At 38.6% G+C, this 27548-nt stretch overlaps 1 protein-coding gene across 1 annotated transcript in view; it reads left to right on the top strand.

Annotated features, from left to right (window-relative positions):
• Window positions 1–25886, top strand: part of RASGRP3 (RAS guanyl releasing protein 3) — a 38578-nt gene extending 12692 nt beyond the window's left edge. Inside the window, exons 7-17 of the mRNA XM_070950128.1 lie at window positions 984–1157; window positions 3078–3194; window positions 3648–3923; window positions 11526–11603; window positions 14346–14459; window positions 15859–15974; window positions 17625–17772; window positions 18669–18705; window positions 20065–20190; window positions 22979–23331; window positions 25008–25886. Coding sequence (XP_070806229.1) covers window positions 984–1157; window positions 3078–3194; window positions 3648–3923; window positions 11526–11603; window positions 14346–14459; window positions 15859–15974; window positions 17625–17772; window positions 18669–18705; window positions 20065–20190; window positions 22979–23331; window positions 25008–25016 — 1548 coding nt within the window. The 3' untranslated portion in view covers window positions 25017–25886. The remainder of the gene's footprint in view (window positions 1–983; window positions 1158–3077; window positions 3195–3647; window positions 3924–11525; window positions 11604–14345; window positions 14460–15858; window positions 15975–17624; window positions 17773–18668; window positions 18706–20064; window positions 20191–22978; window positions 23332–25007) is intronic.
• Window positions 25887–27548: the final 1662 nt, after the last annotated feature.

Raw genomic sequence — 27548 nt, 5'->3', positions numbered from 1 at the left:
CCAATATTATAAAGATACTCCAAAAATCCAAAACATTCTCATCCAAAGAAAGCATACTCATTAGCAATACATCCTTCATCAATTTCTTATCAGCAGCTGAAACAGAGAACGTTTAACACTGGATGTTTATTTCATACATTCAGGTATGAGTCAGTATGTTTAGAATCATCTTTGCAGTCACCAGATTACATGCAAAATATATGCAAATAAGTTTAGCTTGCTAATTATCCCACTATATAGAACTGCTTCCGAAATCCAAAATCAGCACAGCAATGTAAGTTCTGAAGATATGTAATGTAATGTAAATTGGAACAGATATGAATGAAGGAGAGTCAAGATTTAATCATGATGATTACATTAACAATAATAATTAAATTGCACGTACTCAAAATATTTTCCTTTCGATGAGGGCATCTAAGGAGTAGGGCCGTGATGGCGAACCTATGGCACGCGTGCCACAGGTGGCACATGGGGCCATATCTGTGGGCACGCGAGCATTGCCCTATTCAGCTCCAGCGCGCATGCGTGCACCTGGCCATCTGATTTTCGGTCCTTCCGGGCCTACCAGGAGTCGGGAAATAGGCCGTTTCCAGCCTCCGGGTGGGGAAAAGGCCATTTTTGCCCTCACCAGGCTCTTAGAAAGCCTCTGGAGCCTGGGGAGGGCAAAAAATGGGCCTACCTGACCCACTTTGCCATTGCGTGCCAAAGCGGGGGGAGCGGGGGGGGTCGCACGTGCATGCACGGGGTTGGGTGGGATGCATTGAATTATGGGTGTGGGCACGTGTGAGAGAGACCCCCCCGCGCTCCTCCCTCTTTTGGCACGCAATGGCAAAAAGGTTAGCCATCACTGGAATAGGGCTTTTGTAGCAAATGTAGGAATTCTTGGATTTGCTTTCCCAGCAAATCTGGAGGGCACCATCTTGGGGATGGATTAACATGATTTGAGATAACCACATGAGAGTGAAGCTCCTTCCTTTGACTAGTTTACAGATTATCAGAGCTATGTGATCCATGGTTGCCTGGAGAACAATCCAACTCTGGAAAGATCAATTGCTTTATTTAATGGCATCTCAAAGTGGGTCCAATTGATGGTGCTGAGCAAACCAACTCCTCAACAAAGAGCAGAAGTTATCACAAAATTCATCAATGTTGCACAGGTAATTTTATGCTGTTGGAGCCTGATTTAATCCTGTGGAATAAAATTGAATGAAATGCAGGTTAAAAAAGAGTCTGTGAATTTAATGTTTTAAACTGTTTCATATTTAATTTATTCTCTTAGGGGAGAAATGCCTAACACTTGGAGGCTGCTGGGCATATATATGGAATTTCAAAAACATGTAGGCACTGTCAAAAAATGGCTGCTAGGCAGGATTTACCCCATTGCAAAATGTCAGCCTTATAAAGTTTTCAGAAAGCTATTTGACATCCTTCTAGGCTCGTATCCAATAGGATATTCCCTTTATCTCTACTTATTTTTATTCTTTTGAGGGAGATTGGCAAATTTCCAAGCAAAACACTGGGCAACCACTGCCTATCATTTTCTAGAGGATAAAGTCGTATACTGTTGCTTTGCTTTGTGGCATGCCAGCTTCCCTAAAAATAATACTAAAAGTAAGAGCAGAAGAACATTGTTGGATGCCATTGGGAAAAATCGATAAAAAGTAGAGCATACGTTTAAGTTCTGGTTTTGATGATCCTCACTATGTTACCCACTGGTAAAAAAAAAAAAAGACTATATAAAAAGAGAAGGTGAATCATTTTTCAGAAATGTGCTGAGTGTACTTTTATCATACAAGTTACTTCCCTCACTGCAGGCCGACCATATCATGTTCCAAAATGAGAAAGGATAGAATCTGAGGATTTATTTGAAATCTTTTTGATGATGGGAGTTTCCTCTAGATCAGGGGTATCAAACTGGTGGCCCATGGGCCTGATGCATCATGTGCAGGCCACACCCATCCCAGCTCCGTGAAGGAAAAAAAAAGTTGTGATACATCACGTGATGGCAACATGACATGGCGAGTTTGACACCCGTGCGCTAGATCATCCTCTTGCAATTCCCTTTTGATTGATTAATGGATGGCCCTGCTAATAGACCTTTCATGTTCCACAAATGTCACAAGCAGAATGTCACAAGAGCATGGGATGTAAATCATTGTGCCTATCAATCAGGTTCCAAATGAAAAGTGTAAAGACATTTAAAAAACCCCTAACTTTCTAATAAATTGTGCACACCATGCTCTGCAACAAAGGTACAAAACAGTTATTTCTACACTTGTGTTCAATATCAGGACACAAGTACCAAAAGGTGAAGAGTGCATCATGATGTTGCCACATATATTTCTTCATTACTTCTTTTTTTCATCACTGTGGTTTATAACCAAATTCCTATGAATGTCAGCCCTCGGGTCACCAGGGCTGCCATTCTCCCGGGGACTTTGCTTCCACGCTGCGTCAGAACCCTTCAGCTGGAAGGCGCGGCTTCGTCTGGAGGCACTAAGGGAACGATATGTGTAATGGGAATATATGTAAATGACATTGATTCATTGTGAAACAGTTGATCAGTAGATCTATATCTAACTTTATTTCTCTCTATAAAATGTTACAATCATGGACTTAACTCTTGAAATAAATAAATTCCAAACAATATTTAAGCTTGTAATGGAATTTTTCCTTCTTTTTTAATCATTAACTTTGTTCAAAAATAATTTTATTTTATGGATTTATTGACAGCTCTATCAATCCTCAAATTTCAAATAAAAAGTCCTGAATCCCATTTTAACACATAACTTTTGATGTTTGGTTGTGAAATAATACTCCTCAGTCACAATCCCATCGGTCTAAATTACGATAAAATTGTGTGATTTCACCATCTGGAGATAGTTTATTTGGATTCTTCTCTTCTGAAACCATACATTTGGTCTAGGTCAGGGTTTCCCAATGTTGGGTATTTTAATACTTGCCAGGGAATTCTGAGAATTGAAGTCCACACACCTTCAATTGAAGTTCCCAAATTTAGTTTAGATGAATAATGAACAATATAACCTTTTAACAAAAATGTTCAAATTTCTCCACAGAAACTTCTTCAGCTTCAAAATTTCAATACACTGATGGCTGTTGTAGGAGGCCTAAGTCACAGTTCTATTTCACATCTGAAAGAAACTCATTCTTATCTTTCTTCAGAAGTTACCAAGGTATGAGAGTAATCTCACATTTCATTTCTACATAGAGAAAAATATACTACTGAATTTTTAAATATCATATACTTTTTTCCACTGAAGTAAGGGAGATTGAAAGTATGGATGTTTCTTATCCTGAATCATATGAATCAACCATTGGTCCATCTGATTTAATTACTGGCAGCATATTACCATGATCACAGGGGAGGTCTTTTAAAAAAATTCTAAAGTTTTCTAAACTTGGATTTTTGGAAAGCAGTTTATGTATTCACACACAGAACTATGACTCTTTGTCAAATATATGCAGAAATCAATCATCTGGTTTATTTTTGCAATTGGATAATGATTCCCTTTACAAAAAAGTTAGATTTCTAGTCCTCCAGTGTAATTTTTCTAAGTTCCCTCTTAATCAAAGCAAAACCAAGAATGTTCTTGCTGAGTCTTGCTTCTTCTTGGCCTTCTTTGTAGGATTGGGATGAAATGACTGAACTGGTCTCTTCCAATGGAAACTACTGCAACTACCGCAAAACATTTGCAGACTGTATCAACTTCAAAATCCCCATCTTAGGAGTCCACTTGAAGGATCTAATAGCAGTTCATGTAGTTTTTCCAGACTGGATCAATGAGGACAAAGTCAACCTTGTGAAAATGCAGCAGCTTTCAGTCACTTTGAGTGAGCTGGTAGCTCTGCAGACAGCATCCCACCATCTTGAGCCAAATATGGATTTAATTAATCTACTGACGGTAAGATTAATATGCCTTGTGTGGTGCTACTTGAGGATTGTTCAAAAATTTCTGCTGATATACGGTGGAGCTACTCATAATATTTTGGTAGTATGGATAGATAACACAATACTGTACTGTAAATCTGGGTTGATCATATAATAACAACAATAATAATAGTCTTTATTGTCATTGTACATCATGTATACAATGAAATTGGTTTGTGTATTTTTTAGCCCAATTTAATGACTGGTAATCAAATTTAAGCTTTAAAAAGTGTAGCCAGACTTTGCTTTAAGAACTTCCTTCATCTATATTCAAAACAGTCTCAGAGGTCTTATCCAGAGATCTACCATCAAAATCAAATAGACTGATAGTCATTATAAATTGGACCTTCTCAATTATGAAGTTCCCTTTTAACTGCTTTATGTGTAGACTTTCAAACAAGTATTTTTAAAAACCATTTTCTCAGCAGCTTTTTTCTAATAAGGTTTTGGTGGTGTTGATCTGAAATGCCTCTGAAAGATCTTTAGAAAATCTTTCTGTTCTTTAATTTGATTTGGTTATTGTTTGGTTTACATTGGAATTGTTTTATATGTTCACATATTTTTATGGAAGTTGTGTTGGGAAAGCTATACCTTGTTTTGTTTTTTATGATGTCACATTAAACAACAGAAAAATATTGAGCTGAGAGATCACTCCAGATCACAATCTCTTATAAACATGATTGGAACAATTGCATCTTGAAAAGATAATGTAATTGCCACTTTTTATTCTAATATGTTCAAAGATTAGAAGCGTGCTGTATCTCCTCTGAAACTTTGAATCACAGCTAGAATACAGAATGCTTTCCAGATCAAGAAAGAATCATAGAATCATATTGTTAGCAAAGTTTTTGTTATTGCAAGAGATTATAAAGAGAAGCTCTTTAAATTGAAACTCCCTGTGTCTAATATAAGGACACAAACTTGATCAGTCATGCTTCTACAGCAGCTTGTCATTGTTGCTATAACAAATGCTTCTTTCGTGAATAGTGTGTAATTTTTTTGAAAAAAATGTACTATGTATCAGGGTTCTATCTCTGTTTTCTCTTTAGAATGTTGGGGAGGGCCCAGGTAAACATTCACTTCTCAATTAATATAAATGTTATAAATGTTCCATTTTGGAGTATTGTACCTAGAAACCATGGGATGCTGAAGTCTTTTTAAGAAAATTGTTTTCCTTCAAGTTCTGATGATCAAAAATCAGTAAGCAAGTGGTAAACATTAATTCTGTTTTGAACACTATGAAATACTAAACAGCCCCCAAACTGTTGAGTAGCCCTCGGTATTTTGTGCTAAAGCTGATTTAATTCAAATTAAGAACAGGGTCCTGTATTACATACTCCTTTTCAGTGTCATTCTGATTTTCTGTTGGGCATATTGTTGCACTTTAATGGGTATTTTTTTCTTCACCGTAGGTTTAGCCAGAGTGAAATATTATAACAAGTGTATTTAAGGGAAAGTAGAGTGAAAGAAGACTGCCAGCAGTTCCACTTACTACAGCAGTCTGAATTGCTGGCAATGATTCTTAATATTGTTGGGCTCTCTCCCAATTTTTAAATATAATTTATTATGTAATTGGATGAGAGCATCTTTCAGATTTTATTAAACTTTAACAAGAGCAGCTGTAATCACCTTTTTTTTTGCAACTTTATTTTAGTTTAAAAGATAAAAATAACCACACACACACACATGCATGCATATATACATGCTTATAGAAGCATGATTAAAAAAACAATCAAGATCCTTTATGAAAATAAAATAAAAATAGGATATTTAACATGTGCTTTTGTTAGAGACAGCCATCTGAGTTAGATGGAGGAATAATATTTGAAACAGGAGCTCTCTCCCTACAACCTGTTCCTCCAATGCTCCCTACCACACTGTTCAGTCCCTTCCTTCAATGTTTTTCCTGTGTCATTAAGAAGTGCCTTAGTAATGGGTGACCATGGCAGCCAATGTACAATTCACCTGCCCAGAGTGATTGATGAAGGGCAACTAGCAAGGCAATGCTGTGCTTTGGAGAGCTATACAGTTGAGATGCAATTAAATCAATTCCTGGGGTAGTGAAAGTAGGATGTTTGGTTCCAATTCACTGTCTATACCTGTCCAATGTTCAGCTGGGCTGTTTGGTTTCATTCGGTCTAATAGTAGAAGTAGCTGGGGTTCAGGATGCCATGCATAAAGGAAGAAGTCCCAGTTTGGAGGATTCGTTTAATTATTGGAGAGTTTGTGACATCCAGACATTTTACCAGAGATGTCTCTGCCTTCTGGTCAGAGAAAACCTGTTGCTCTAATAATTTTTGAACAAGATGACTAAAATTAATTATACTTGACATCGTTAAACATTTTTCACTTACTTCTGGTAGCACCAATGGCCATTGCTAGCCTGGAATCGCTGCGGTGACATTTTTAAACAGAACACTTCATTTTTGTTCCATTCAGTTACTGGCCAGGCCTATAAAATTCAAAGAATTTGGGATTGCTAGATGAATTACTGCTGTATGAATCTGAGAAACATTCAGATATGATCAACAAGTCTTCTCCAAATCTATTCCCATTTGAAATTCAGAAGGCAATGGAGGAAGGATCTTCTTGGCTATGGGTCTCATATTTGTAGCTTCCTCCCCTGTTTTTTAGGTACCATTTTAAAACCTTTTCTATTTGAGTCATTTTATCTGCAGCACAATTATTTGTAAGTTTTTAAATCTTCTGGTGATAACAATTGCTTCCATGATTTTATGGAATTCTCTTTGAATGCTATTCATTTGTTATAATTTGATCATGTGCTACTGTAGACCTTTATCCTAGTAAATCTATTAAAGCTGCAATTGTTTAGCAGTAGGATTACTTCTCACTAAACCTGCTAAGGAAGCTACTGCAAATAAAAGGAAATAAGTAGGGTTAATTATTAGCATTGCACATGGTATTTAAGATTGCATAGACCCATCTGATAAATTGGTTATTTGTTTTATTGTTTATTTAAAAGATCTATATAGACATCCATCTTACAACATTGAATCTGGCAGGTGTACAAAGATTAAGCCATAATAACAATATAAAATGATGCCCCAGTTAAATAACCCCCAGAACAAAAATCATAGTATCCACAAAGCTGACTAAACTGCCTGACCTAAAAGTATAAACAAGTCTTCAGAGTTTTATGCAGTGATGGGATTCAAGTAACTTAACCGGTTCTCTGCCCTAATGATTTCTTCCAACAACCAGTTTGCCAAACTGCTCAGAAAGTTAACAACCGGTTTTCCCGAAGTTCCAGGTTCTCCAGAACTGGCTGAATCCCACCACTGCTTTTATGAAAGGCTAGCAGGGTTGGGACCTGCTGGATCTCAGTAGGTGCAGCTACAGAGAAGGCACAACTCCCAGATCCATGAGGGCATTATTGGATGGAGGTGTTCTGGAACATGGTCTCCCTGTTAGGCCTAGTGGGGCAGCAGAAAGAATGGAGGAAAGATGGTCCCGGAAACAGCCTGTTCCTCTGCCATGTAAAATAGAATAAAAGGTAACCAGTGGTGGAATTCAATTTTTTTACTACCAGTTCTGTGGGTGTGGCTTGGTCGGCGTGACAGAGGAAGGATACTGCAAAATCTCCATTCCCACCCCACTCCAGGGGAAGGATATTGCAAAATCTCCATTCCCACCCCACTCTGGGGCCAGCCAAAGGTGATATTTGCCAGTTCTCCGAACTACTCAAAATTTCCGCTACCGGTTTTCCAGAACCTGTCAGAACCTGCTGAATAGCACCCCTGATAGTAACCATCTGGAAACCTACTGGGAGCCAGTGCACTCATGAAGCTACATGTTCTATGAGAATATCAAGAGTGGTCAGAAAATTCAGATGGTCCAGAATGCTGTATGTGGGCACACACCAGTATTCTGGACCATCTGAAGCTTCAGGAAGCTCTTCAGGGTCAGCTCAATGTAGAGGGCATTGTTCTAATTTAAATGGGAGATGACTAAGATATGAATCACTATGAGCCAGGCTTCCCAGTCCAGGAAAAGATGCAACAGGTGTACTAGATGAACCTGTGTAAAAGCCCACCTGTGCGGCTGCCCCCTACTTTTGAATAAAATCTGTGAGACTAGGAAGACCATCCAAGTTGCACACTAATTCTGAATGGGGAAGTTTGTCCTCCTTCAAAACTAAAGATGGAAAATCTCCAGGACTGGGGGCCTTAAAACCTACAGCCACTCAGTTTTTCCAGAATTAAGTTGAAGCCTGTCCTTCCTCCATCCAGATCTCTACAAACTCTAAGCACCATTTTTGCAGTGGTTGTTAAATAAATCAGTTTTCACAAATGGGCATTTTTTTTTTTTGCTGGAAAACAAAAGTAAACACCAGAAACTGGCAAAAAAGACCAAAAATCACAGTCATGTGAGCACAGGATGCTGCAAATGGCCATAAATGTGAACCGGTTGCCAAGCACCCAATGCAGGGGAGGGTTGGCAGCCATCAGAATTTCAAAAACAGGTTGTAAGTTGCTCTGGGGAGGTTGTTGTAACTTTTAGTCGCTAAGCGACTAGTTGTTAAACAAGGACTACCTGTTCTATGTTGCTGCTTTTTTTTTTTCAGGTTCATCCTTTATTTTCCTTACTTATTCTCTGTTCCTTTCCTACTGTCAAATATTGCAGTTGAGAATATAAACTCTGGTACCAAATTAAAACTTGCATGTTTTTTAAATATATACCAGTATATACACTGCTCAAAAAAATAAAGGGAACACAAGCAGAAGACATCCGAGATCTGAATGAATGAAATAGCCTTATTAAATACTGTGTTCATTACATACAGTAGTTTTGTATTCCCTTTAGTTGTTTGAGCGGTATATATTCATACCAAATGAACAGTATTTTATTTATGACTTTGCCAATTCTCAGTTAAAGGTGTTCAATTTGCTATCAATGACAGAAAGACCAGAAGGAACAAATTGCTTTTAGAGTTGTCTTACTATGTCTCACTCTTAATTAACCTGGTCTGAAAATATGCAAATGCCTGGAAAGCCCCAGGTTTTTTTTACAGTTGAATGAATGTGTGTGAACTACAATCTTTTAGAAAATTTCAGATTGAAACTAACTCAGGAAATCTGTTTTTAAAGATGAATTTTAAAATTAGGTGAGAGGTGAATTTGCTATAATCATAGATTTTACAGCAGGGGCCTTCTGGATCTTGTTTATTTTTTGCTTATCAAATTTTTATCCTGCCTTTATTACTTTATAATAATGTAAAATGTGTAACATCAGTTCTACTCACTATGATGGTTGGTGAAAGTTGTAGCTGTACGGCTGTACATTACTTATCTTGTTCAGTAGGTTCATTTTGTGATTTTGCACCAGATATGAAAGGCTGAAGGCTTCTTATCCTGCTCTAGGGCTCAAGTACATCTCAATTTACCCAGTCTGGATGAAAATCATTGAAACCATCTATATAATTATATCAGTTATTCTGTCTGTTTGTCTGATTTCTTTCTTCATCTCAAGAGTATCTGGTATTTTGGTCAGAGTCAGAGGATTAAAGGCCCCAAGTGTTATTTTATTATGCGGAATTGTTTACATGTTTCTGAGTAGAAACCATATATACCCCACTAGTTTATCAGACTCCAGGTCAGAGGTGAAATCTGTCCGGATCTATCTGGCTCGCACAAATCGGTAGCGCCAGTGGCTCCGCCTACCTGCCAGGACGTCATTATGTCCCGTTTTTGATCCTCTGTGCATGCTCCCATTCCCAAACCAGTAGCGAAGGTAAGTAGATTTCACCGCTGCTCCAGGTCCTTTCTGACATTTACAATTTCCAATATGTATTTCCTTAATTTCTTTCTTTAGTTGTTTAGGATAATTATGTACCATTGATTTTCTGTTGAAAAATCAATAGATTTTTACAGCAGTGCGAGACATCTATGGTCCTTCAAATCTGGCCTCCCTGATTTGTTCATTAATGTCCTGTTAGAATACAGAACAGTAGCCACCATGGCTGCCACTGAACATATTTCCCTCTTCAAGGCTTTTGGGGAGGGGGCATTGGGGAAATAAATGAAAGAAGTAGAAGAAAACATATGAAGATTACAAACAGAAAATGGGGTTACCTAAATCCTTTGTAAATTTTCTAAGGAGACAAGGTATTCCTTACCTAATAAATAAATCCTTTACCCTGAAGTCAGCAGAGATGAAATTTGGTACAGTAAAAAATAAATGACATACAGTTATTCCTGAAAGTAAACATCTAAAGAAAGAAAAAAGGGAGGCATATTGATGCAGTAAATGTCACAAAACATAAGTCCAATAAATTAGCAGGCTGTACTTCCTGCCCAGAGATAGAGAAACAACCACACCTAATAAGATGACATTTGGGGGTCTTCTTTCCTTCCCCCCCAATCAAAATGCCGAGGATAATCTTCAGATTAGAAAAAAATTAGGGAGGCATGAAGAGGAGTAATTGCTGTACAGGTAGCTCTCAGCTTGCGACAGCAATTGGGACCAGAGTTGCCATTGCCAAGCAATGTAGTTGTAAAGCAAGACATCATATGACCATGTCTTTAGCAACAGCAATTCCAGCAATCTTGGATGTTGTTGTTAAGAGAAGACTATAGGAGTCATTAATCAAAGACTTGCATGATTAAGACTTCTGATTTCCTACTAGCTTCCCCATTGACTTCGCTTGCAGGAGGCTGACAGGGAAAGCTTGTTTATGACTACTGAGATTGGCCAACAAAGCAGCTTTTGTTTTGATATCAACACCCTCATCCCCTGCAAAAGTGAAAAAGCCTGACGTGGAGTATCATGTGATTATGACACTATCAACCATTGAGTTGAAATCACACATACACACACCAGTTTCTGCACAAAACAACTCCTAGTTTCTTGTCATGCTTCCCTCCTGGAGTATTCATGTACGTCAAATTTACAAATCTACTTTGCAGATTTATATTTGCATGGGAGAAGGGGTTTCATGCATTGAATGACAGCAAATGGGTCATGGATGGAAAGCGATGAACTGCTCCAACTGCTTCTTTTAAGAGTGATGTTCCTATAACTCAGTGATGGCTAACCTTTTTGCCATCGTGTGCCAGGAGCGGGAGGGGGGTCGCACGCACGCATGCCCACACCCATAATTCTATGCACCCTGCACCCCATGCATGCATGTGCGACACCCCCCCCCGCACGCTCCCCACGCTCCTGGCACATGATGGCCTGGTGGGCCCAGTAGGCCCATTTTTCTCTCTCCCCAGGCTCCAGAGTCTTTCTAGGAGTCTGGGAAAGGCAAAAACAGCCTCCACCCCACCCACCCCGGAGGCCCTCCAGAGGCCTGAAACAGGAGGCCTGTTTCCCTACTTCTGGTGGGCCCAGAAGACCCGAAAATCAGCTGGCTGGCGCGTGCATGTGCACCAGAGCTGAGCTCGCGTGCCCACCGATATGGCTACACTTGCCATGTGTGCCATAGGTTCGCCATCATGGATATAACTGAAACAACTATTAAAGTTTATTGTGACATTGATGTCTTTTTTCCCAAATGTATTAGGTTAGTTTCAGTAATTAATATATGCTATGTTTATTTTTATTTAACTTTCAGCTTTCACTGGATCTCTACCACACAGAAGATGATATTTATAAGCTTTCACTGGTGCTAGAACCTAGAACATCTAAATCAGTAAGTTTGATGATTTTTTTTTCTGGTGTAAGAGTAAATACCCTGTTTCCCCCAAAATAAAAACTCCCCTGATAATAAGCCCAATTGGGCTTTTGAGCGCATGGCAATAAGGCCAAGCGCTTATTTCAGGGTTCAAAAAAATATAAGACAGTGTCTTATTTTCAGGGAAACACGGTATAAAGTTACAGTATTGAAGCAGTGATTCATAATCTACTTTTTTGTGTTAATATTCATTGATTTCTCCATTTTAAGAATCATACTTTGCTTTTCCTTGATAAAAATGTGAAAGTGTGCTCTTACCTTTCCTTTCAACAATCATTTCTGGATTGTGAGATCCCATGACTGAAAGACCCAATAATTTACTTTAGAGTAAACCTCAGTTAAGCGACCCCACACATTTACATAGTTTGTGACCTATCAAAGGCAGCCTACACTGGTAGCATATAAAATTTTATTTGTTTCAGCCTGTTTCTACCTCAGACAGCTTTATGATTGGTGTGAACATGAAATGACTAAATAAGAAAAAGTGATTACTGACGTTGTTTCTTCTTTCTAGCTGTAAAAAGCCTGGGAGCCCAGCCAAATAAAGTGTCATATTCAGATAAAATACTGGCCAATGTACTGCATAGGATTTCCAAATTAGAGTTTTATTGTTTGATCAACATGCCTTATTCAAGTAATTTTACAAGAAGACAAGTTGACCATATACTGTATTTCTTCCATGACTTCATCCATGACTTTCTTTTCATTATAGAATCTAGACTCTGTTAGTACATAGCCTAAATCAAGAGGTTTGCATGATAATCTCACAGCTGCTAAAATTTTAAGGCCCAATTGGGGGCCTAACCCTAACCCTAACCCAATTGTATTTGCAATGCAGCAGTTTGGATTTAGTTTCAAAAAGGTGCTTCTCTTTTTTTTTTTTTTTTTTTTTTTGATTTGATTTATATGCCGCCCTTCTCCGAAGACTCAGGGCGGCTTACAATGTGCTCAGCAATAGCCTTCATCCTTTTGTATATTTATACAAAGTCAGCTTATTGCCCCCACAAACTGGGTCCTCATTTCACCTACCTTAGAAAGGATGGAAGGCTGAGTCAACCTTGAGCCTTGGCGAGATTCGAACCCTGCAGTAATTGCAGGCAGCTGGTCTTAATAAGCTTAATAACAGGGTGCCTTAAACCCCTGTACTACCAAGGCTCTCTAAGGCAGAAGTATGATTTTAATATCTGTTTACAGTTAAATTTTTCTGGAATTGTGCTCTGGAGCATCTTTAGCACACCTCTAGTAATTTAAAAGTGACCTTCCCACTTTCTCGTCTATTGGCTTTGCCATTCGGTTGGCAGAAGACAAATCAATTACACATTGCAGCAAAATCATACATCAGAGAGGATTCAGTTTTTCCCCCAGTGCTGAAATAATTCTTTTGATGAAGTTCTGCTAAACATCCTTCTCCAACTCAAAGTGGGGAAAGATAACCTTTCTCACATCCCTTCTACCCTGCTGCTACCTTTCGTCATTGTTCCAGAAAGTTTCCAGTTCTACTGGAGCATTGGAAATGAGACATAAGAGGAGATAGTAGGGAGGTGACAATCAACAAAGTTACCAGGTTGTCCACTTCATCAGCAAGATTCTTCTATTTCTTATGATGGGAGGAGCCCTTCCAGTTATGGATGGAAAATTCTGGGTTTCCCCCCCGGATGATATTATTGTAATTAAGGCAGTGACAAATGGACTTAAACTCATTATGAACAACTTGCTGTTATGGGTTCCTGTTAAAACCAACAGTAACTAGGCTATCCCCATACAGCCATATCCTACTATTTTACTTTTATTTTTTCATTCTACTTTTGAAAAAAAATTAGAAGCTCAGTATGCTTCATCTATTGGATTAAATCTAGATTGCTAATTCTAAGAGATCTAAACAACAGAAATTCATTTCATTTCATTAATTCTGTAGAGCAAGGATTCTCCCAATCTTCCCACATTTGCTTTACGTTTTAGAGATTGTTGCTGTTACATCTCAGAAATGTAATTTCTTATGACACATCTTAATAAAAAAGAGGCTTTTTAAAAGCATTATAAACATGATGTCACTTTTTCAGGATATAAAAGGCTGTCATAAGAAAGAAGATATGGAATTTTCAGGGTCATAAAATCTAGAAACAGAAATAATAGATACAAGTAGCAGATGCCTTGATTTCATTTAATTGTAAAGAAAAACTCCCTGACACTAGACCCTGTACAACGGTGGAACTAGCTACCTGCAGATATTATGAGTTCTCTACCCCTGGAGATTTTCAAGAGGCTGGATACCCCCTTAAGGATGTTTATGGAGATTCTCAGTCATCCAGGTCATGGTTATCCCAAAGATGCTTTTTTTCAAGAGGCAACTAGACTTTCTAGTTTTTCTTTAAAGATGTTTCACTTCTCATCCAAGAAGCGTCTTCAGTTCTGGAGCATCTTTGGGACTCCTTAATTGGCTTTACTGTGCATTACAGAAGATTAAACAGGATGATCCTTGTGGCGCACAATTTTAGAGATTGAATAGGAAAGAACTATTATGCAAAATTTGGTTGTTTAATTTGTAACTTCGGCTTGTGTGTGTGTGTGTGTCTCTCTCTCTGTCCTTTTTTTTTTTAAAAAAAACCAACTCTTCAGAAATCTTCCAGAAAATAAGTTGCTCCTGCACTTCATTCATACTGAAAATTTTAAAAAATGCTTCTCTGTTTTCTTTCACCACAGCCTACCTCTCCAACAACCCCTACTAAGCCAGGAGTACCCCTGGAGTGGGCATCTGGTGTAATACCAAAGCCTGACCCAAGTGTTATTAATAAACATATCCAAAAGCTAGTTGATGTGAGTATTGACAGGAGAATTCCAATTTATTTTCCTATCTTCTCACCTATCTCATGAATGTTCTGTATTCTCTAATTCACCCCACCATATTCAATGGTTTTTAATTGACTATAATTGTATTTTTTTTTTAATTTGATTTTTTTTTTTAATTTGATTTATATGCCGCCCTTCACCGAAGACTCAGGGCGGCTTACAATGTGCTCAGCAATAGCCTTCATCCTTTTGTATATTTATACAAAGTCAGCTTATTGCCCCCACAAACTGGGTCCTCATATTTGTGGTGTAAAATAAAATTAAAATAAAATTTTACTTTTGTAGAACACTTAATTAAATTTTTAAAAATGTTAGGATATGCACAAATAAGTAGGGCCTTCAGTAGAGTTTCCAAATCTGAAATCTCACATACAAAACCAGAGTTTCTATCATTACACATGATGCGTGTGTGCACGTGCACACACGCATATGCACATATGCACCTTCAAATCAGGGTTGACTATTGGCAATTCCCTGGACAAGTCCCTGCAGTATTCTTGGCAAGATCTCAAAAGTGCTTTGCTATTATTTCCTTCCTAACTGAAACAAAGTGACTGGCCCAAGGTGACTTCATGCCTAAGAGAACTAAAACTCACAGTCACCTGTTGTCTAGCCTCATGCCTTTAACTATTGCACCAAACTGGCTCTTAAATATTATAGAGGCACACAATTTGCCTGCTGAAGCATATGTGGCATTTGGTTTATGCATCTGTCAAGCTCCTGCCCCACTAATTAACAACAGTGGAATTCAGAATGAGCTTCTGAAATAGAAGACTGACTATTCCAACTTTGGCTGTTTTACCTTAGGTGACAAAACAATTGCATGTAGCTTATCTATGTAGCATTGTAGCATAGCCTAACCAAAGTTAAGTTTTGTTTAATGCCTAAAGAGCGCAGTGTTGAATCTAGACAGGTTTTTCCTGGGAAATGACTTTCACAGATTCCAGACCATTCCGAGAAAGCTCTGCCCCTGGAAGACCCCTGCCAAATTTCAGTTTCAAAGGCATCATATTAGGAATTTGATGTTGAACTGGGAACAGGTTGCACAGATGAGCCTGCTGGGAAAAAGGCTGGATGAACTTGCCTCATATTAGAATGAGTTTACCTAATATTGCCCCATAATTAATTAATCCTCCCTCAGTCTTGTTCTTTAATAATTTAATTGTTTTATTTGGTTTTTATATTTTATTTTAATTATATGCCGCCATGGTCACCTTGTATGAGATGAGAGGCCATGTAAATTTAATAAATAAACTCTTAACTGCATTAATACCTATAACCAAGCTTTTATTTTAGGATGCACCCCTCTGTTGTCTATAATCATTTGACATTTTCTTTTCTTTTTCTTATTTCCTTGCATCTTCAGTCTGTTTTTAAGAATTATGACCATGACCATGATGGCTATATTTCACAAGAAGACTTTGAAAGTATAGCAGCAAATTTTCCTTTTCTGGACTCATTCTGTGTATTAGACAAAGATCAGTAAGTATCCTCCTCTTGGTATTATTTTCAATGCAACCCCATTTGGGTTTAAAGGGAATGACATTTTTGAGTCTTCCCTCTCCCTATCCCCTGCTGGCTCAGCTTCTGGCTTTCTAAAGCTTGATGGAGTTTATACTTTCTTCCTCCAAGATGCTCTTTTTCTGTCCCATTGTAACTTTCACCTTTGGTATTTCCTGGTAATCTCCTTTCCAACTACTAACCTGCTATGCCTAGCTTAGCTTTCTTGGAACTCAGCCAAGCCAACTAGGCCCTGCCACTTACATCAGTAGTGGGTTCCACTTACCTTCGCTACTGGTTCAGAACTGGGAGTGCATGTGTGCTCGCTGTGCTTGTGCATGGTGCTCCTGCACATGTGCAGAGCATCCATGATGATGTCCGGGCAGTTGGGCGGAGCCTTCTGCTGCTGCCTCTACCAGTTTGCCTGAACCGGGGCAAACCGATAGAAACCCATCATTGACTTACAGGCACATTTATCAAATGTAAATCCTAATTTTCTCAATCAGGCATATTCTGAGTTACATGTGTACAGATTTACAATCTTAATTTCTGAATATATTTTTTAAAAACTGCGTTCATTTCATGAAGGAAGGCAAATGTACATGTCCCAGGTTAATGTTGCAGGATACACATTCTAGTAGAGAGATGTTCCCTGAGGATGGGCTCCCACACAAATCCAAAAGCTTGGAAGACTAAACCTCTAATCCTGGTGACCAACCCAGATTGAATCCTGCAGCGTTCATTTTTTTAAAATTATCTCCAGCATTTCTATAATGATCAAGATTGGTACCAGTCTTTCTCTTTCTCAGTCATCATCTCAATACTCCAAGGGGCAGATGACTTATACAGGCAGTCCTCAACTTATGATCACAACTGAGACCAGAATTTCTATTGCTAAGTAAAGCAATTGTTACGTGACTTGTGCCTAACATTATCACCTTTTTTGCCACAGTTGTTAAGCAAATCACTGCAGTTATTAAATTAATTGCACTGTCATTAAGCAAATCCAGCTTCCCTCATCAACTTGGCTTATCAGAAGCTGGCTTGGATGGTTGCAAATGGGGACCACATGACCCCATGGTAAATACATGCTGGATGCCAAGCACCCAAATTCTAACCACATGGCCGTAGGGATTCTTCAAAGGTCATAAGCGCGAGGATTGATCATGTCACTTTTTTTCAGTGCAATTATAATTTTGAACCATTGCTAAATGAATGGATATAAGTCAAGGACTACCTGTAGTCCTATTTTGCATTACAGTACCTTTTCTTAGACCATTTAATACAAATGGATGAATGAATCACAGTCTGAATCCTGAATCTGCTACCTCCCAAGGAAAATTTATGGACAAGTAATTCATGGTCAGCATTACTCATATCAACTTGTTTGGGGGGAAAATATGTGAAAGGTGTGATCCAAAGCTCTGCCAGCAGGAATGTTCCTGTGCAAATTTCTACTTGGAACATTTTTTTTCTTGGCCAAAACAGTATCAGAAGGTTTTGAAATCATATCTGTTGAAGTACCACCTTTCAGAAATTGGAGAAATTAACCCCTTGGGAAGAGAGCCAGAATTCTGTTGTTTTCCGTAGCATGGTGACAATTGATTTCCCCTTCCCTTCTTTTTTTTACAGAGATGGTCTTATCAGCAAAGGAGAAATGATGGCATATTTTCTAAGGGCTAAATCACAGCTACAGTGTAAAATGGGACCAGGTTTTATACATAACTTCCAAGAGATGACCTATCTTAAGCCAACCTTCTGTGAACATTGTGCTGGATTTGTAAGTATACAGTGTTGGAATGGGGAGATTAAGATGAGTTAAGGGATAAATAATAGTACCGTCATACTTGAGCCTGACCTATTTCAAAAATTATGTTCAACACACACACTGCACCAACATAATATGAAAGAGTGGACCAGGTTTTTGTTGTCTGACTGTGTCTCCATGTAGTTTTATGGGTGGTTAAATTGGTTTTAACTTCACTCATTCATCTGTGTTTCCACTATTGCTGTTTTCCATTTTTCTGACTGAATCAGAATCAGAATCAGAATAGAGCTGGAAGGGATCATGGGGATCTTGTAGTACTTCTAGACCAGGGGTGTCAAACTCACTTCATCACAGCAGCATCACATGATGTAGTGGGACTTCCCCCGCCTTCACTAAACAGGGCAGGGGTGTGGCCAGTACGTAACGCATCCGGCCCATGGGCTGGGAGTTTGACAGCCCTGCTCTAAACTGTAATAAGAGGAAAGGAGAAGGAAGTCTCATCAATTTGAGTGTGCCTCTTTCCAGATAAATCAGTACAGCCTTGTTGGGTGTATATGTGTCTATTTTCAATATTATTGCAGTGTAGCAAAACCAAACTCTATGGTGCCTCAAAATCTCTGAAAATAGGTTTGGCAGAAATGCAGAAACAGACTCTGATGAAGAGCCTTCTGCTGATTCACAGGGAAAACATTTGTGTGATCTGTTGGATCAATTCTGTGCTGGTTCATTTGCAGGCAATGGAATGCGTGGGCAAAGTCTCACAGTTGAATGGATAGTTCTTTCTAACAGGAAGGGTGTTGAGTGGAGTAATTTCCTGTTTGTGCTTTTGTAGCCATTGTTACTTCGTTCATAAGGAGGTTGTGTTCCTTCCGGCTTTCTTTTTTATTTTCTTTTGTCTTTAATTACAGCTCTGGGGTATAATCAAGCAAGGCTACAAATGCAAAGGTACTGTAAATCATGCATGGCCATTTGCTAGAGTGCTTTTCTTTTTCTTTTCTTTTTTTAATATTCAGCCTTTTGATTGCTGGCAAAATGCCATTCAATACATTTTGGCATTCAGGTTAATCTGAATAAATGCCATTCCTATGCATGCTTACTCCTCTGCTACGCTCCCGAATTACAGCCTTGTCCAATTTTTATGCTGCAACCATATAACTTTTAACTAGTAGTCCTCTTCTGATCACTAGTTCTTTGGGAGAGGCAGAAAAATGGAGCCTGACTGCCTCTTGGCAATTTTCCAGGCTCCTGGCAATTTTCCATGCAATTTTCCATGCATTCACCCATAAATCTTATTAAGAAATTAAAGCATAATCCTTTCTGCTCAGCTTTAGAGTCCATGCAGAATACTTCCTGACTTAATTTTCCCTACCTATATAAATAGTATGCTGCTTCCCTTAACAGCAGCCTGCAGCTGAGACTAATAATGCTTGAATAGATTACATCTGGCAGTAGAAAGGAGCCATGACTGACAGAAATAGCTGGTAGTCAGGATTGGGAAAATGCATTTTAGAGGGGAAATAGCATACAGGGTGTCACATGGTCTAATAGTTGAGGCAGTCAAAATACTGAGAGGATAGACTACCTATGTTGGTCTGCTATTTTTACAGGTTCCTCTTACTAACATTTAATGGCATTAACCTCCCATTAAATTAACTGGGATTCAAATATGCTTTACTTTTAACTGCCTAGCAATGCTGCCTATTTTCCTTATATTTTTATACTGAAAATGAACTGATCTTATCCAGTTGAGAAAGTGGTCATTTGAAAGTAATTAATATTCTCAGACAGGTGGGAATGTCAGAAAGAGAGATTTTAAAGTAAGGAATAAATCTATGTGTAGAACTCTTGGGGGGGGAGGTTTGTTTTGTTTTTTTGTAGAAAAAATACTTTAGGACTGAAGAGGTAGTAGATATATGAGTTTTTAATCCTTTTTTTCCAGTTTCCAGTTTCTTCTTTGGTCCATATTACATGCTGCCCAAGTACCTCCCCATGAGATTCCAAACATACTTTCTCCATAGCAATATTTGTATCATTTTGGCAATCTATTCAAGCTGCATTATAAATGCCAAAAAGTTGGAAAGAGCAAATATGTCTGCCATTATTTCATAGGCATAGGAATATGCCCAATACCCCTTTCAACGTCACACTGCATGTTCTGTTGCCATGCACATAGTATCAGTTATCCAGGATATTTACTTCTGAAAATGTTTTACAAATGCAAATTTTATGCTGGCCTACCTCATTTTGGAAATAGCAGTTTACCAAAACTATTTTTTTTATTCCTTTGCTGGTGATTTACTCCAGATTGTGGTGCCAACTGCCATAAACAGTGCAGAGATCTGCTAGTTCTAGCTTGTAGGAAATTTGCCAGGGGGACTTCACTGAACAGTGGTCACGGTTCTTTGCCCAATAGTCCATCACTGCCTGCAGGTAAGAGATGACACCATGTCTCGTGGCTGATTGTTTAACCCATGCTTTTCATGTCCTAACAGTATTTGAAATGGGTGTCTTGAATGCACTAATTATCATCCTTATGAAATAAAGAGTTTTTGTTATGATTTGAGATGACCCTATTATTTAGCTTGCACAGTTGCTTAAAAAAGCCTGAAATTATTTTAATGGGGTACCCTCCCAATGAGATTCATAGCGCTCAATCTGCATAGTTGACGATTCCAATTCTCCCACTCCTGGCTAGGGATACATCACTATACCAGAGCACTCATCTATACTTGGCACCAACTCAAAAGTCTCTTAGAGATTGCATATAAGTTTCATCATCACTGTCCCATTACATATGGAACTCTTGCTGTCAATATAAGAGGATCTGTGTAGTTGCTGCTTGCAAGAGGATATGTGTAGTTGCTGCTTGCTGCTTGAAATGAGGCCCAGTATCTGAAACAAAGAGTTCGATTTTTGTTTAGGGTCAATTATGCCATAACAATAATTGACTATTTTTGTTTCTTATGTTCACCTAAATAATTTCCAACGTAGTTATATAGCTCTATCAAAACCTGTACATATTAATAGCGGTGTTCCCCAAGGCAGTGTCTTAGGTCCACCACTCTTCATACTTTACATAAATGACCTTTGTGATCATATTAAAAGCAACTGTGTTCTCTTCGCTGATGATGTTAAATTATTCAACACCACCGACAATGCAACTACCCTTCAAAAAGACCTTGACTATGTGTCAGATTGGTCTAACAAGTGGCAACTTCAAATCTCAACCAACAAATGCTGTCTTACACATTGGCAAAAAACCCCAAAACATAAAATACAAATTAGATGGAGATGACCTTGTAGATGACCCTCACTCTGTCAAGGACCTTGGAATACTCATTTCTAAAGATTTAAGTGCCCGAGCCCACTGTAACAACATTGCCAAAAAAGCATTAAGAGTTGTTAACCTAATCTTGCATAGCTTCTTCTCTGGTAATGTTGTACTACTAACTAGAGCATACAAAACATTTGCTAGACCAATTCTTGAATACTGGTCTGGAACCTGCACTGCATATTGGACATAAATACAATCGAGAGACTCCAGAGATATTTTATGAGAAGAGTCCTCCATTCCTCTAACCGCAATAAAATACCTTATGCCACCAGACTCCAAATTTTGGGCTTAGACAACTTAGAACTACGCCGACTTCAGTCTGACCTAAGCATAGTACATAAAATTATCTGTCACAATGTCCTTCCTGTCAATGACTACTTCAGCTTCAACCACAACAATACACAAGCAAATAATAGATACAAACTCAAGATAAACCGTTCCAAACTCGATAGCAGAAAATATGACTTCAGTAACAGAGTGGTCAATGCCTGGAATGAACTACCTGACTCTGTAGTTTCTTCCCCAAACCCTGAAAACTTTAACCTTAAACTGTCTACTGTTGACCTCACCCCAAGAGGTCTGTAAGGGGCGTCCATAAGTGCACCATCGTGCCTACCATCCCTGTCCTAATATTCCTTTTTACTCTTTTCATGTATTCAAATTACGTTTATACTTTTACCTATTATCTTATATATGCTTGACAAATAAACTTATGATTATTATGATGATTATATGATGTGTGAAGAGATCTCTTTTGGAAAGGTCAAAGAAATAAAAAGAAAAAGAAAGAAATAAAAAAAAGAAAAAAGAAAATGTTTCACTTCTCATTCAGAACTGAAGAAGCTTCTTGGATGAGAAGTAAAATGTTTTCAAGGAAGAAAAAAAAAAAACCAAGGAAGTTCAGTTCCCACTCTTTCCTCTTTCAGGAAACTTTATCTGCATGGATGCCCAGAAAGATAGCTTATAAATACTTAAAGAAAACTAAAAGGATATGTTGAAGATAATTTCATATTAAGTCTTTTATAGACTTGGATTTAGATTATGTGATTTTATCAATGTGAAAAATAAGTTAGAAAAAGTATGAAATACAAATCTACTTGTGCAACTTTGCTTTAGTTAGGAAATAAATGTGATCTTCCAATTTAAGGAAAAGAACAAAAAATAGCAAAACATTTAATGGGTTTGAAAAAACGGGGGAGGGAGGTGTTTCGCTATAAGATAGATGCCGATGTGCATTCTGCTCACTATCTAGATTGATAGTGCAAATCATGGTTGAACATAAGACATTTAATGCTATTGACTGCATTGACCTATTTACGGTTTTGAAAGAAAGATATTGTTTGTAAAATTATTAACTAAGATTAGCTGGTCTTCGAGAAATTGGTAGGATTGTTTGCTTACTAGGAGTTTAAGTGTTTGATTTTTAAGATGACAACTTGGAGGTTTCTTGATTTATGTATCAAATGTCACACATTTAATTATTGGTTATTGTAGGTCAGCCTTCCCCAAGTCTGCTTTATACTCTAGGAGCATTTATTGTAGGTTTTGTCATATTGAGAGTTGTGATCTCACACTTCTAGAATAAACCAGATAGCGGAAGTAATTAAAACTTTTATGATTTACTAGTATGATGGACAGAACTAAAATAGTGTTTAATTCTATCAAAATTGTGGGATGTGAAATGTATATGTATTCCATAAAGAAAAATTGTGTGAATTACACGCGTGGTATAGATGGTACTTTCCAGTGCTGAAAGAAGACTTCAAATTAGAGGTGTTTTCATTTTTCTAGCTGAAACTAATTTGCTGAAACTATCTAGCCAGCATTTGTTCCATATTTGTACTTTACATTGACTTAATTGATTTGCACTTTGTTATATTGCAGTACAAGATGAAGTATTTAAATTCCCCACTGTAAGCCCACAAAATCAGGATCTTGATAGCAGAGCAATCACGCTTGTAACCGGCTGCTCTCAGAAGATTTCAGTACATCTCCGGCGGGTAACCACTAGTCAAGCAACTCAGACAGAACCACTGTGGAATGAACCAGGTTGGGGTGATTCAGGATCACACACTTTCCCCAAAATGAAATCCAGGTTCCATGGTAAATCTGGAAAGAATAAAGGTTTTGCAAAATGGGAGAATGAAAAGTCTAACATTCCAGTCAACAGGGACACAACAGTGCGTGTGATGGATCAAAATGGAACAGAAACTCTCCTAGAAAGACAGGAAGTCAAGGTTTGTACTATGAAATTCTTAGGGGTTTAAAGCCCTGTTCTTTCTTTCTCAATATACTATCAATTTTAACATGCTGTTTTTGCAACTGTAAACTACAGGGCAAATTATGCCTTGTTGGTGACAAATTATGCCTTGTTGGTAGGCATGGCATATGCATCAGTACAGCATAAAAATGTAATAACTAAATAAGTGAAATAGTCACCAACAAAGACTATTGCATATCTTCAGGAACTTTTTCCCATTAGCTGAAGTAATGTGTTTATCGAATTACATGTTTACTGTATATATCCTCCCTATTATGACAATGTATTTGAGATTGGCCACTATGTTACATATGCTGTGCAGAAATTTTATCTTTAGAACTCAATACTTGACATAAAAATGATCAGTTTGAAGATTATCTAATGTGGTAATGTCAGTCTACGTGAGGAGGTGATGCTTGAGCCTGTCTTTTAAAAAGGGGTGGTGTGTGCCCCTTTCTCACAAAGTCACTGCTGGACTCAACAGTCCAGAACAATTTTCATCCACTTTCCAACCATCTCTTTGTAGAAAAGATTGTTGAATACTGTAGGCCAGGGATGTCAAACTCAATTACATTGATCGATTTCATCAGGGTTGTGTTTGACCTTGGAGGACTGAGTGGGCGTGGCTGGGGTGGGCGTGACCAGGGGACATGGCCAACTCGACATCCTGGAGCCCTTTGCTGCATGGCCCTCCTGAGCTCCGTTTTCAGCTGCAACAGCCTCCTGCAGCCCTTTGCCAGTGAAAATGTAGCTGGGGAGGGCTGCACGTGGCCCTCCTGAGCTCCGTTTTCACTGGGAGAAGCACCGCAGGTCGGTCCTTCGCTGTTTCCAGGGTGGCCCCACTGGCCAGATCTAAGCACCCCTTGAGTTTGACACCCCTGCTGTAGGCAGTCAGGCTGGGGCTTCACATGATTCTGGAGGGATCAGATTATCTAAATGCTTCTCAACCACTTTTTATACTGGGGCAGATTAGTGAGATAGCAATGGTGATAATTGTTGATGATCACTAATGGAGCCAAGAGGGTATAATTAATACTTAATACCGCCTGTGGGAACTGACAGTAGGTACCATATTGTGGTAGTTTTTTTGTCTCTGGTTGATTGCTATGGTGTTGGTGGGAGGGGAAAGTTTGTGCCTAAGCTCCCGAAATGTGGGATGCCACAGGGCTCAACATTCTTACCCCACCTGCTTTAACATTAAAATGAGGCCACTGAAAATGTATGGGTATGTTTCATTACTTTGTCCAAATATTTTTATTTCTATTATATTGTTTTCACGCTGTTTTCAGTGTCATATGCTGCCCAGAACCATTATGGAGTTAAGCAGCCTTATAAATTGTACAGAAATAAATGGTACAATAGAAGCTACCTAATGCAGTTTACCATTTCAGACTAAATGGCTGCATGTGTTAAAAGCTTACCGCTGACAGAAAATCAGCATGCCAAGGTGAATAGATAAGCCATATTCTTATCCACAGCAGCAAATAAATATTAATATACAATATAGGCAGATTAAAGCACAGAATTCCTGCTTGTTGAACTGATAGAATTCAGCCTGGTGATCCTATTGATTTTGTGTCTGCCCTCCTGAAATATGTATATCAATCTCCGCTAAACAAAACACTGAGAATTGTTTCCTTTGATTTATTACAGGCTTGTTGATCTGCTGCAAAAAATCTGCTGTCAGAAGATAGTTCAAGAAAAGTGTGATATTTTATAAATCGCCTGGATATGGCTGAACTTCAAACCAATGTTACATTCATCAGATTTTATCATTGGTGACAGTTGCTTAATGACAAGAGTACACTATTTATTTTCTCACACAAGTAATTTGATCAATCTTGCACTGATGGAGAAGAAAGGAACATTATAACTGCAGAACATCCGCAATTCTGTTGCCAGCATCAGAATCCTGGCTCTGAATCTATCACTACTAAAACTATCACTACCAAAATCATATGGGCTTATAGACGTGTCAGTTACCAAAATTCCTGGATCCAAATTTTGTCAACCTTCCACATTCTGAGGCATCCCCCATCAACAACTGAAAACTAATTTTCTATCTGGAACTAAGAGCTCAGATTCCCCAGTGGCTGCATTCACATATTAGAGTCATTAGGTCAAGGGTTTTCTTTAAAAAGTATTATTTCTCAACACAAATATGAAGCTATCTAAATTTTTATATTCAGTTTGTGATAATCCACAATGTGTGCTTCCTACTTAATTCACAGAACTGGATGAAATCAGATTATATACTTTGGCACACAAAGATTGTGGAATTCAGGTGGTGTAATTTAGCCTAGCTTTCTTCAATCTTAATATCTGCCAAGTGCAGTTCACAATTCCCATCGTCCCTAGCATGGCTAAGAGCCAACTACACCTGGAAAGCACCAAGCTAAAGAAGTCTGAAAGAAGAATAAAAGTCGGTCTTTCACTGTTTCCTAGAATGATGTAAACATGTATTATGTTTAATTTCATGATTGTTGGAGCGATTTTGTTGGTTTTTACACCTTTTAGCAAACTGGAAATAAACACTGGATTTTATAAATAGCAAATGCTTTATGATATACAGAACATTTGATGAAAGTCAGAGTCGATAAAATTAGCATTCTTACCTAGAGATTCAGTAACATTCTCATGTCTCATCTTGCTCAGTGCTGTAACTTTCAAAGAGGCTAGCTGCAATCATGCATCTGCTTGAAACATTCATTATCCTGTAGGCTAACTTCTAAGTCGCACAGAATCTTCCCACAATAGACTTCTGGTTGGCTCCGCTGACTTCGCTGACGCTCCTCCGTGGGCGCCCAATCCTCGGTACTGTAAAAGCCCTAGAACAGCCGAAAAACAGCTGTCTGGGACTTGGAAATCCTCTCCCCGGGCAAAGGGGAGAGAGAAGAGCCGACAGGCGGAGGTAGAGCCCCCCAAGCGCCCTAGGAGAAATCTGGGGGAGCAAAGGGCGAGGGCTCCCTAGAAGTCTGTCAATCTGCTCTGGACCTGGGAAGACTCCGCTATTTAGTGGAGATAAAATTAGTATTCTTACCTAGAGATTCAGTAACGTTCTTATGTCTCATCTTGCTCAGTGCTGTAACTTTCAAAGAGGCTAGCTGCAATCATGCATCTGCTTGAAACATTCATTATCCTGTAGGCCAGCGGTTCTCAACCTGGGGGTCGCGACCCCTTTGGGGGTCGAACGGCCATTTCCCAGGGGTCGCCAAAGCCCTCTCTCGCCCCCCCCCATGCCTTCACTCACCCTTACCCTCTGCCTCTGTTGGATCGCCCGGTCGCCGTTCGCTTACCCCGCCCACTCCCAATCTATTGCTGCCTCCGGAGTCCCAGCTGATGGCTAGAGGGGAAAAAAACTTTAAATTCTTGCTGCGGGGCTTCAAAGAGCTAACTGCAAAGAGGTAAATTCCTGGAGCAGATTTTTTTCCCTCTAGCTCAGCGGTTCTCAACCTGGGGGTCGCGACCCCTTTGGGGGTCGAACGGCCATTTCCCAGGGGTCGCCAAAGCCCTCTCTCGCCCCCCCCCCATGCCTTCACTCACCCTTACCCTCTGCCTCTGTTGGATCGCTCGGTCGCTGTTCGCTTACCCCGCCCACTCCCAATCTATTGCTGCCTCCAGAGTCCCAGCTGATAGCTAGAGGGGAAAAAAACTTTAAATTCTTGCTGCGGGGCTTCAAAGAGCTAACTGCAAAGAGGTAAATTCCTGGATTTCTTTTTCTTTTTCCTCACCAAAAAAGGTAGGTGCAAAACTGCAAACAATGGGAAATTTAGGGCAAAAGAGGAAAGTTCCAAGATTTTAAAACACAAAAGAAAAAAAGCTCTATTTAACTAGAGAATTGTAATAATCGAGATACTATTAATTGGTTAAGTTGTGGTTTGGAGGAATATATGGGGGAAATTATTTGGTTTATTTTTATTGGTAAATATAATTAATTGATTTGTAAGAAATTGGATTGCATGGAAATAATTGGAATATTCATGTTCATATTGATTAATATACAAAAAAGATAGTTATATAACTAATTGATTTATATTAAAATGTTGAATTTGTATTAAACAACTGTATTACATAATTAATCAATGTGAGGATGGATATAAAAAGAGATGACAATGCAAAGGGGTATAATATAGAATAGAAGGGAAAAATTGAATTTGATTAAGATTAGAGATGAGGATGAAGGGTAATATTGTT

The sequence above is a fragment of the Pituophis catenifer genome, unplaced genomic scaffold (assembly GCF_029215685.1).
Source record: "Pituophis catenifer annectens isolate HBS135680 unplaced genomic scaffold, rPitCat1.0.hap2 SCAF_1, whole genome shotgun sequence".
In the NCBI taxonomy this organism is placed as follows: domain Eukaryota; kingdom Metazoa; phylum Chordata; class Lepidosauria; order Squamata; family Colubridae; genus Pituophis; species Pituophis catenifer.
Note: the sequence above shows the minus strand (reverse complement) of the source record. Positions and strands in the feature narration are given on the sequence as shown.